Source organism: Brachyhypopomus gauderio, unplaced genomic scaffold (assembly GCF_052324685.1).
Source record: "Brachyhypopomus gauderio isolate BG-103 unplaced genomic scaffold, BGAUD_0.2 sc45, whole genome shotgun sequence".
Lineage (NCBI taxonomy): Eukaryota > Metazoa > Chordata > Actinopteri > Gymnotiformes > Hypopomidae > Brachyhypopomus > Brachyhypopomus gauderio.
This window is the reverse complement of record NW_027506871.1, coordinates 2,317,501-2,330,000: the sequence shown is the minus strand read 5'-3', so window position 1 is coordinate 2,330,000 and position 12,500 is coordinate 2,317,501. Positions and strand designations below refer to the sequence as shown.

At 45.7% G+C, this 12,500-nt stretch overlaps 1 protein-coding gene across 2 annotated transcripts in view; it reads right to left on the bottom strand.

The window, feature by feature from the left end:
- LOC143486720 (ephrin type-B receptor 4b-like) overlaps positions 1-12,500 on the bottom strand; it is a 39,605-nt gene that overhangs the window by 12,897 nt on the left and 14,208 nt on the right. For both annotated transcript variants that reach the window (XR_013123639.1, XM_076986090.1), the window contains exons 3-5: positions 11,912-12,193; positions 9,330-9,717; positions 746-901 (exon numbers count right to left, since the gene is read on the bottom strand). Coding sequence is in view for 1 of the 2 variants with exons in the window: in XM_076986090.1 (XP_076842205.1) it covers positions 746-901; positions 9,330-9,717; positions 11,912-12,193 (826 nt within the window). In the remaining variant the exon portion in view is untranslated. The remainder of the gene's footprint in view (positions 1-745; positions 902-9,329; positions 9,718-11,911; positions 12,194-12,500) is intronic.

The window sequence follows — 12,500 nt, the reverse complement described above, 5'->3', positions numbered from 1 at the left end:
AGAGGGGTGTAGTAGTTGGTGTTGAGTGTAGGAGAGAGAGGAGGTGTAGTAGTTGGTGTTGGGTGTAGGAGAGAGAGGGGGTGTAGTAGTTGGTGTTGGGTGTAGGAGAGAGAGGGGTGTAGTAGTTGGTGTTGGGTGTAGGAGAGAGAGGCGTGTAGTAGTTGGTGTTGGGTGTAGGAGAGAGAGGAATGTAGTAGTTGGTGTTGGGTGTAGGAGAGAGAGAGGGGTGTAGTAGTTGGTGTTGGGTGTAGGAGAGAGAGGGGTGTAGTAGTTGGTGTTGGGTGTAGGAGAGAGAGGAGGTGTAGTAGTTGGTGTTGGGTGTAGGAGAGAGAGAGGTGTAGTAGTAGGAATGAATGAAGAGTCAGGAGAGGTCTCTTAAAAGGATGTGGCCACAGTGATCAGATCCAAAGGCTTGCTTTTAAAGGGGTGTGTCCAGGGACCCATATTTAAAGGGGAGTGTCCAGGGACCCAGATTTAAAGGGGAGTGTCTGAGATTTAATTTCAGCCACATTGTTAAGGGCCTCATTCCATTCCATTAGGAACCAGCTAGGACAATACGCTAATGATACACCACCAAGCACGATTTACCACCTCAGCAGACCTCAAGCCTTTAAATACAGCTGCGTGCTTGTGTATGTATGTGTGTGTGTGTGTGTGTGTGTGTGTGTGTGTGTGTGTGTGTGTGTGTGTGTGTGTGTGTGTGTGTGTGTGTGTGTGTGTGTGTGTGTGTGTATGTGAGACTCACTGGTGCACATAGTGTCAGGGGAGTCAGCAGGGGCTCGATAGTAACCAGGGCGACAGGAACAGACCACGGCGCCTGGAGAGGGTGTGTTACTGTTGATGGGGCAGCTACGACACTCACTCACCCCCAGAGTTACCTTATACTGCCCCGCTCCACACGCTAGAGAGAGAGAGAGAGGGAGAGAGAGAGGGATACAGGGAGAGAGAGAGAGAGAATCAGGGAGGGAGAGAGAGGAGTGTGTTAACAGTGCAGTTGGAGTCTTTATCTCCAGGACTCCTGGACAGGGAGGTTCGGTTCCAGATGACCTGGAGAATTCATGCCAGAACCTGGACCTGTCAGAACCTCAGAACCAGGCCCTGTCAGAACCTCAGAACCAGGCCCTGGCAAAATCTGGCCCTTGCAGTAAAACGAAAAAATTAGACAATTATCTACAAGATGCACAGATGTCAGGAGCACACAGCCCAATGGTGGAGAGATTATACATTATACACATGCCCACACCAGTACCAGCCACGCCCACACCAACTCTGCACCACAGAGGGTCTGCACAGGGCTTGATATGCAATACAGAGGAGATCCTACAGACCACGCCAGTACCAGCCACGCCCCCACCAGTACCAGCCACGCCCACACCAATACCAGCCACTCCCACGCCAGTACCAGCCACACTCACGCCAGTACCAGCCACACCCACACCAGTACAAGCCACTCCCACACCAGTACAAGCCACTCCCACACCAGTACAAGCCACACCCACGCCAGTACCAGCCACACCCACACCAGTACAAGCCACATCCACACCAGTACCAGCCACACCCACACCAGTACAAGCCACTCTCACACCAGTACCAGCCACACCCACGCCAGTACCAGCCACACCCACGCCAGTACCAGCCAAGTCCACACCAGTACCAGCCACGCCCACGCCAGTACCAGCCACGCCCACGCCAGTACCAGCCAAGTCCACACCAGTACCAGCCACGCCCACGCCAGTACCAGCCACGCCCACGCCATGCCACGTTGAAAACTACTTTTTTCAAGGAGAGAAAACAGGGAGACAGACAGACAGAGAGAGAGGGAGACAGACAGACAGAGAGAGAGGGAAACAGACAGGAAGAGGGAGACAGACAGGGAGGCAGACAGACAGAGAGAGAGGGAGACAGACAGACAGAGAGAGAGGGAGACAGACAGGAAGAGGGAGACAGACAGGGAGGCAGACAGACAGAGAGAGGAACATAAACACTCGTCAACATCTCTATCAACCACACGGCTTGACCAACCTCCAACCCTTGGTCTCACTTATGTAATTTGAAAATCAGTTAATCTGGTAATTCCAGTTTGGCGAGAAGGGCTTTTTTTGCTACATCCAGTCAAACTGAATGACCAATAAGAACTTTAATCAGTCAGTTATACAACACGATGTTTTACAACGCACACATACACACACTGTGACACTGAGAAACAGTCAAACGTGATTATTAAACAACCAGTGAGGACAATCAAACATGATTATTAAACAAACAGTGAGGACAATCAAACATGATTATTAAACAACCAGTGAGGACAATCAAACAGATGATTGACTATTAAATATTTAGAAATTTGTTTGGCTCTTATTTCCTTTTTTCTTTTCTTTATTGATTAGTTCAAGTTCAAGTTCAAATTCATTTTATTTATATAGCACATTTAAAAACAGAGTGTTAACCAAAGTGCTTTACATAGCTCATATTGTAAAAATCCCACTCGGATCTCCCCCTTCTTACAAAAGCTTTACAGAACACATATCACAATCACACAATAACGTTATTTGTTTTCAAAAGCAAAAGAATAAAAATGTGTTTTAAGCTTAGATTTAAAAGAAATTAAAGATGTTGATTGTCTCAATTCCAGGGGTAAACTGTTCCAAATTCTGTGTGCTGCAGTCGAAAAAAAGCACAAACAATCCTTTTTGTTTTAACCGAACTCGAGGGACTGTCAAGAGAGACTGAGAAGAAGACCTTAATGATCTTTGAGCAGTGTATGGTACAAGCATATCCACAATATAAGACAGAGCCATTCCATTCAGGGCTTTAAAAACAAGCAATAAAACTTTGTACTCAATTCTGAATTTCACAGGTAGCCAATGGAGAGAAGCTAAAATTGGGGTAATATGTTCTCTATTAAGTTTTCTGATTAGTAATAACTCTGTAAACAACAAACTTTCTAGTGCTATATTCCAATATATAACTGTGTCTATAATACAGTACACACAGACACAGCCAAGAAACACATGGCATAGACAGATAAATAAATAAACATTGTATCCTAACACAAACACTGCTTGGACATGGAGCTCATCTCTCTCCCTCTATCCCTCCATCCCTTCTTCTATCCCTCCCTGTGTCTGTCTGTCCTTCTCCCTTCATCTCTCCCTCTCTCTCCCCCTCCATCTCTCTCCCTCTCTCTCCGTGTAAACAAAATTTGTAGCATGGTTGTGACAGTTATCAGTTCTCACCAAAATCACACAATTAATACAGTAATAACACAACTGGGTGTGTGTGTGTGTATGTGTGAGTGAGAGTGTGTGTGTATGTGTGAGTGAGAGTGTGTGTGTATGTACAACTCCAAATGTAAACAGTGCGAGTGCTCTCCAGGTTATTAGCGTGACAGTTTATAATGTGTGTGTGTGTGTGTGTGTGTGTTTATAGTTCAGCAAGGAAGCCAAAGCTCAACAGCAGACAGCACGGAGCCGTATGAGAGATGAGAGCAGGGTGAGACGAGAGCAGGGTGAGACGAGAGCAGGGTGAGATGAGAGCAGGGTGAGATGAGAGCAGGGTGAGACGAGAGCAGGGTGAGACGAGAGCAGGGTGAGACGAGAGCATGGTGAGACGAGAGCATGGTGAGACGAGAGCATGGTGAGACGAGAGCAGGGTGAGACGAGAGCATGGTGAGACGAGAGCAGGGTGAGACGAGAGCAGGGTGAGACGAGAGCATGGTGAGATGAGAGCAGGGTGAGACGAGAGCATGGTGAGACGAGAGCAGGGTGAGAAGAGAGCAGGGTGAGACGAGAGCAGGGTGAGACGAGAGCATGGTGAGACGAGAGCAGGGTGAGATGAGAGCAGGGTGAGACGTGAGCAGGGTGAGACGAGAGCAGGGTGAGACGAGAGCAGGGTGAGACGAGAGCATGGTGAGACGAGAGCATGGTGAGACGAGAGCAAGATGAGAGAGCAGGGTGAGACGAGAGCAGGGTGAGACGAGAGCATGGTGAGACGAGAGCAGGGTGAGAAGAGAGCAGGGTGAGACGAGAGCATGGTGAGACGAGAGCAGGGTGAGACGAGAGCAGGGTGAGAGTGATGTGAGAGCAGGACAAGACGACAGGACCACACGGGACAAGGGATAATACATATCTGTAATATCAAAGTCTTGTTTGTTATTATATTAGTCTCTGACATCAAACAGATGGCTGGGTGTCTGGATGACTGTGAACCTCAGATCGATCATTCAACAAACTCTTCCTCTCTTAGTGGGACATGATGAGAGAGGAGAGACACGGGGGACTGAACGACAGGAAACCAGACCATTGTTCTGCAGGAATGCAGCCCGCGCGCACACACACACACACACACACACACACACGCGCGCGCGCACTTGTGTACGCACACACACATACACACACAGACACACACACACATACACGCATACACATGTACACACACACACACACACACACACACACACACACAAACACATGTGTACACACACACATACACACACACACACACACACACACACACACACACATACACACACACGCACACATACACACACACATACACACACACATACACATGTGTACACACACACACACACACACACACACACACACACACACCTGGGATACATCCATCAAACATTCACAGTGCTGATGGAAACAGTAAGTAACAGTAACCCATATACCCTTAATGACTTACAGGAGTTCTGTAAAGTAAGTAAACCCTTATACTAATGACTTACAGGAGTTCTGTAAAGTAAGTAAACCCTTAAACTAATGACTTACAGGAGTTCTGTAAAGTAAGTAAACCCTTAAACTAATGACTTACAGGAGTTCTCTAAGGAAGAATGGTCCAAAATTCCTCCTGAACGCTGCACAAGTCTGATCAGCAGCTGGGAGGATTTCCGTGAATGCTTGATGGATGTGTCCAATAAAGACATAAAATATATTGGACAAATACACGTGCGCACATACACACAAACACACACATGTAGACAAACAGATCTATAAACACAAGACCACTGAAATCACACACACCTTAAACTGTGATGTTCAAAAGCAAGGTTTAGGTTGGGATTACTAGTGCAACGTTGCAGTGGGTTCCATTTTATTGACATCTGATCTTTTGAGCAGAGTCCAGATTGTTAAAAAATTAACTTCCACTATTAAGTAACTAGTATCTCTCTCTCTCTGTTTGTGTATGTGTGTGTGTGGTGTGTGTGTGTGTGTGTGTGTGTGTGTGTGTGTGTGTGTGTGTGTGTGTGTGTGTGTGTGTGTGTGTGCGCGCATGCGCATGTGTGTGTGTGTGTGTATGTGTGTGTGGGGAAGTTAAACACAATCTACTCTCAAGGCATTGAAGGACCTATCCATTGTACTCCTATAAAGGAGATTTTCTCTCTCACTTTCTCAAGCATGCACACACAAGCAAACACATGCACACACACACACACACACACACACACACACACACACACACACACACATACACACACACGCACACATACACACACACATACACATGTGTACACACACACACACACACACACACACACACACACACACACCTGGGATACATCCATCAAACATTCACAGTGCTGATGGAAACAGTAAGTAACAGTAACCCATATACCCTTAATGACTTACAGGAGTTCTGTAAAGTAAGTAAACCCTTATACTAATGACTTACAGGAGTTCTGTAAAGTAAGTAAACCCTTAAACTAATGACTTACAGGAGTTCTGTAAAGTAAGTAAACCCTTAAACTAATGACTTACAGGAGTTCTCTAAGGAAGAATGGTCCAAAATTCCTCCTGAACGCTGCACAAGTCTGATCAGCAGCTGGGAGGATTTCCGTGAATGCTTGATGGATGTGTCCAATAAAGACATAAAATATATTGGACAAATACACGTGCGCACATACACACAAACACACACATGTAGACAAACAGATCTATAAACACAAGACCACTGAAATCACACACACCTTAAACTGTGATGTTCAAAAGCAAGGTTTAGGTTGGGATTACTAGTGCAACGTTGCAGTGGGATCCATTTTATTGACATCTGATCTTTTGAGCAGAGTCCAGATTGTTAAAAAATTAACTTCCACTATTAACTAACTAGTATCTCTCTCTCTCTGTTTGTGTATGTGTGTGTGTGGTGTGTGTGTGTGTGTGTGTGTGTGTGTGTGTGTGTGTGTGTGTGTGTGTGTGTGTGTGCGCGCATGCGCATGTGTGTGTGTGTGTCTATGTGTGTGTGGGGAAGTTAAACACAATCTACTCTCAAGGCATTGAAGGACCTATCCATTGTACTCCTATAAAGGAGATTTTCTCTCTCACTTTCTCAAGCATGCACACACAAGCAAACACATGCACACACACACACACACACACACACACACACACACACACACACACACACACACACACACACACACACACAAAGGATAATGTGAGTGCCAACAAAGATCCACAAAAGACATCAGCAATTAGCACAACACATGCAGACACCTGTTCCTGATAATGTGTGTGTGTGTGTGTGTGTGTGTGTGTGTGTGTGTGTGTGTGTGTGTGTGTGTGTGTGTGTGTGTGTGTGTGTGTGTTTATGTTCAGGGAGTGGAACAAAACTCTTCTCATTCTTAATTTTCTTTCTCTTATCTGTCTCTCTCTGTCTCTCTCTCTAGCGGTCTATTATTATTCCCCTCTCTCCCTCCTTCTCCCTCTCATAATCTCTCCCTCTCCCTCTCTCTCGAACATCTGGCTACCTTAAATCATATCTTCTCTCAATCCTGACCAATCATATTTGATGTATTATCACAGATATGTATGTTTACGTCTCCTGTGTTATTATGTTGGCTCTGACATCATGGTAAGGTCTAGTGTCTGGAATGGCTGTAAACTTCCGATCAATTCATCCAAGCAAACTATTCCTCAAAAACGTACCAGATAAATACTTTCTGTTCTGTTCTGTCTCATTCCATTACAACGCAAACCAGCTGCTTTTGTGAGTGTGTGTGAATGAGAGTGAGGGAGAGGGAAAAAGAGTGTGTGTGAGTGTGTGTGTGTGTGTGTGTGTGTGTGTGTGTGAAAGAGTGTATGTGTGTGTTTGTAGCCATACTGTTTTCTTCAGGCCAAATGGTGAGTCTACAGAGGAATCCAGAACCCTTCTATCAGGGTGTGGCTTTGAATTATGGGTAATCTGACCCTGCTTCTGCATACAGACACTCAGAGATACTCAGACACACTCAGAGATACTCAGACACACTCAGAGATACTCAGACACACTCAGAGATACACAGACACACTTAGAGATACACAGACACACTTAGAGATACACACACTAAAGATACTCAGAGACATGTAAAAAAATACTTACACAAACACACTGAGACACTGAGGATGGAGTATAAACCACACAGAATGTATAGTGTGGAGTATAAACCACACAGAGTGTATAGTGTGGAGTATAAACCACACAGAGTGTATAGTGTGGAGTATAAACCACACAGAATGTATAGTGTGGAGTATAAACCACACAGAATGTATAGTGTGGAGTATAAACCACACAGAGTGTATAGTGTGGAGTATAAACCACACAGAGTGTATAGTGTGGAGTATAAACCACACAGAATGTATAGTGTGGAATATAAACCACACAGAGTGTATAGTGTGGAGTATAAACCACACAGAATGTATAGTGTGGAGTATAAACCACACAGAGTGTATAGTGTGGAGTATAAACCACACAGAATGTATAGTGTGGAGTATAAACCACACAGAGTGTATAGTGTGGAGTATAAACTAGTCTGTCTCTTTAATGTTTAACTTTTTTTTCTATCTATGCATGTTCTGATAAAGCAACTTCTGAATCTTCTGAGATTTGTGTGTACATGTGTGTGTATATATGTGTGTGTATATATGTTTGTGTATGAGTGTGTGGTGTATGTATGCATATGTGTGTGTGTGTGTGTGTGTGTGTGTGTGTGTGTTTAAATCTATGAGAGAGTGCAGCGCTGACTTTGACCATGACCCTGAACTGTGTTTTAATCAAAAACATTCACAGAGCAGCGCCCAGGTCAGTCTGTGTGCATATGTGTGTGAGCGTGCGTGTGCATGTGTGTGTGCGAACATGTGTGAGTGTTTGTGTATGGGTCAGATCTGATGGACAATCACACCATACACGACTTAGAGAATGGACATGTTCTGAATTACTGAGGATAACCCCCTCCCTCAACACACACACACACACGCACACACATACACACTCACACGTACACAAAGCATATCTATACATTTAACAGAATTAAATTCAGAACAGTCCCTGAACACAGAACACTGGCACAGGCAGTGACTATGAATACATTCGTCACTCATTCATGTGTGTGTGTGTGTGTGTGTGTGTGTGTGTGTGTGTGTGTGTGTGTGTGTTCGCACATATGTGTCTGCTTGTGTGCACATGCATGCATAAGAGTCCCACTTTAACAGAGTAACTCCACCCACAGCAGAGTAACATCACCCAGAGCAGAGAAACCCAGACCACAGCAGAGTAACTCAACCCACAGCAGAGTAACCCAGACCACAGCAGAGTAACATCACCCACAGCAGAGAAACCTCACACAAAGCAGAGTAACTCCACCCACAGCAGAGTAACACCACCCACAGCAGAGTAACTCCACTCACAGCAGAGTAACACCACTCACAGCAGATTAACTCTACCCACAGCAGAGTAACACCACCCACAGCAGAGTAACTCCACCCACAGCAGAGTAACATCACCCACAGCAGAGTAACACCACCCACAGCAGAGTTACTCCACCCACAGCAGAGTAACACCACCCACAGCAGAGTAACACCAACCACAGGAGATTAACTCCACCCACAGCAGAGTAACACCAACCACAGGAGATTAACTCCACCCACAACAGAGTAACTCCACCCACAGCAGAGTAACTCCACTCACAGCAGAGTAACACCAACCACAGGAGATTAACTTCACCCACAACAGAGTAACTCCACCCACAGCAGAGTAACTCCACCCACAACAGAGTAACTCAGTAACTCCACCCACAGCAGAGTAACTCCAGTCACAGCAGAGTAACACCACCCATAGCAGAGTAAGTCCACCCACAGCAGAGTAACACCACCCACAGCAGAGTAACTCCACCCACCGCAGAGTAACTCCACCCACAGCAGAGTAAACAGCAGAGTTACTGATGTCAAAACATTCTGCAGTCTGCTACAATTGATTTAACCATTACATATCACATGGAGTCGCTATGGTTACACCAGTTCTCCACCAATCACACCAACTCGTGCAGACACACACGTGCAGACACTCACGTCGACAACGGTCCGTATCCACAGGCTCGTATCCAGGGTTACACACACAGGAAGTGGATGGAGGCCCCACCCACTGCCCATCTTCCCCACACAGCATTGTGGGTGGGCGGGGATTCAGTCCGGCAGGGGCGGAGTTAGCCACACAGGTGCCCTCGGCTTGCTCCACCAGAGAGTGGGGGATGGTCTCCAGGAAGGTGGAGAAGGAGCGTGTGAGGGCGGGGCACTTCTTGAAGTAGACCCTGACGGACAGGATGGCCATGCAGGCGCCCTGGGCCTGGACCGCCAGGTAGAACCCGGTCCTGGTGAGGGGGCGCACACGTAGCGTCTTCAGATTAGACCTCCGCTCACCATCACGCCTCAGCAGGAAGTCTGCTGCTACTGTGTCCACCTGCAACAGCGACAGAGGATATCAGTGTGTGTGTGTGTGTGTGTGTGTGTGTGTGTGTGTGTGTGTGTGTGTGTGTATGTATGTGTGTGTGTGTGTGTGTGTGTGTGTGTGTGTGTTTGCGTGTGTGTGTGTGTGTGTGAGTGAAAGTCTGAGAATGAGTGTGTGTGTGTGTGTAAGTCTGAGAGTGAGTACAGTTGTGATCAAATTTATTCAACCCCCAATGCTGCGAAGGGTTTTATGGAATTCAGTGCACATTTGTAATTGTGTTCATAATGAAATCTTACAAGGACTTGTTAAAGAACTAAATGCAACTAAGATAGCATCATTTTTTTTTGTCATAAAGTATTAAATGGCCTTTTTGTGATTTCTTCATTGACACAATTATTCAACCCCTTTACGACTACCACTCCTAAGAACAGAGGTTCATTCCAGTGTTTTCCATCAGGTATTGAAAACATCTGTGGATGTCAACGAGCAGCAATCAAGCATGATAAGCACCAATTAGGCAGATTTAAAAGGACTGTGATACTCAGCTCCTTCTAGACATCTACTGGTGTGTTTCCAAGCATGGTGAAGGCAAGAGAATGGTCCCAGAAGACAAGAGAAGAGGTTATTGCTCTTCACAAGAATGGCAATGGATATAAAAAGATTGCGAAGTTGTTAAATATTCCAAGAGACACTATCGGAAGTATCATTCGCAAGTTCAAGTTAAAGGGCACAGTGGAAACGTTACCTGGTCGTGGCAGAAAGAAGATCCTGACCGCGACTGCTGTGCGCTACCTGAAGCGTAATGTGGAGAAAAATCCCCGCGTGACTGCTAAGGAACTGAAAAAAGACCTGTCAGATGTGGGCACTGAAGTTTCAGCTCAGACAATAAGGCGCGCACTGCATAACGAAGACCTCCATGCCAGAACGCCCAGACGCACCCCCTTGCTGACTCCAAAGAACAAGAAAAGTCGACTGCAGTATGCCAAAAGTCATGTGGACAAGCCACAAAGGTTTTGGAACAGTGTACTGTGGTCAGATGAAACTAAATTAGAACTGTTTGGGACAATGGACCAGCGCTATGTTTGGAGAAGGAAGAACCAGGCTTATGAACAAAAGAACACCTTGCCTACTGTGAAGCATGGCGGGGGGTCAATTATGCTTTGGGGCTGTTTTGCTTCTAATGGTACAGGAAAGCTTCAACGTGTGCAGGGTACCATGAATTCCCTTCAGTACCAGGAGATCTTGGAGGAAAATGTGATGGAGTCAGTCACAAACCTGCGGCTTGGGAGACGTTGGACCTTCCAACAGGACAATGATCCGAAGCACACATCCAAGTCCACTAGAGCATGGTTGAACATGAAAGGCTGGAACATTCTAGAGTGGCCATCGCAATCACCAGACTTAAATCCAATTGAGAACCTCTGGTGGGACCTAAAGAAGGCAGTTGCAGTGCGCAAGCCTAAGAATGTGACTGAACTGGAGGCTTTTGCCCATGAAGAATGGGCTAAGATACCCATAGGTCGCTGCAAGACACTTGTGTCAAGCTATGCTTCACGCTTGAAAGCTGTCATAACTGGAAAAGGATGTTGTACTAAGTACTAAAAAATAATGTCACTAGGGGGTTGAATAAAACTGATAATGATGTGAGCACAGTAAAGACATTTGTGGTTATTCCATCATAAATATTATGTTATGTTTGTCTAATTTATAAGTGCCTCTTTGATATAATTGTAAATAAGATGACTGAAATGATCAAAATCAATGTCAAACTGGCCAAAACACTTTATTTCAGTGGGGGTTGAATAAATTTGATCACAACTGTATGTGTTTGTGTGTGTGTGTGTGTGTAAGTCTGAGAATGAGTGTGTTTGCGTGTGTGTGTGTGTGTGTGTGTGTGAGTGAAAGTCTGAGAGTGAGTGTGTGTTTGCGTGTGTGTGAGTGAAAGTCTGAGAGTATGTGTTTGCGTGTGTGTGTGTGTGTGTGTGTGTGTGTGTGTAAGTCTGAGAATGAGTGTGTGTTTGCGTGTGTGTGTGTGTGTGTGAGTGAAAGTCTGAGAGTGAGTGTGTGTTTACGTGTGTGTGTGTGTGTGTGTGTGCTTGTGTGTGTAAGTCTGAGAGTGAGTGTGTCTTTACGTGTGTGTGTGTGTGTGTGTGTGTGTGTGTGTGTGTATGTGTGTGTGTGTGTGTGTGTGTGAGTTTGTTTAAACCTTAATGTATGGGTTCTCCATCCAGGCGGGGTGTGTAGGTGTAGCACTGTCCTCGTCACTCTGGTAGTAGTAGAGGTTGAAGGTCTCTTTGCAGGCTCTCAGGCTGGAGGGCAGGGATCCACACTCCATCATGGTGAAGCGGATCTCCACGTACACCTGAGAAGCTCCACGCCGGGGAATCAGACGGGTCCGTAGCCAGTGACTTGTGGAGCTGTCGGACGGACAGATCTGAAATGTTCTCACGCTGTTCCCCTCTTCATCCAATCCACTCATCTCCTCCCACTTAGAGAGAGACCGGTGGAGAAAAGGTAGAGACAGACAGAGACAGAGAGGGAAAGGTAGAGAGAATGAACACTGAATACATGTGAAACCAAAATTCCAAACAGGACAAACAATGGATAATAATCCTAATCCTATTTATAATTGTGTTTATAATCCTAATCTCAGTGTTCCTAAGTGTTTATAATCCTAATCTCAGCGTGCAAATGGTTCACTAGAGGATCACTAATTTCCATGCTTCAATTGTTCACTAGATTTTTACATCCTTACCTTTGTTCCCGAACATGTTCCCAGTGTGTGTGTGTGTGTG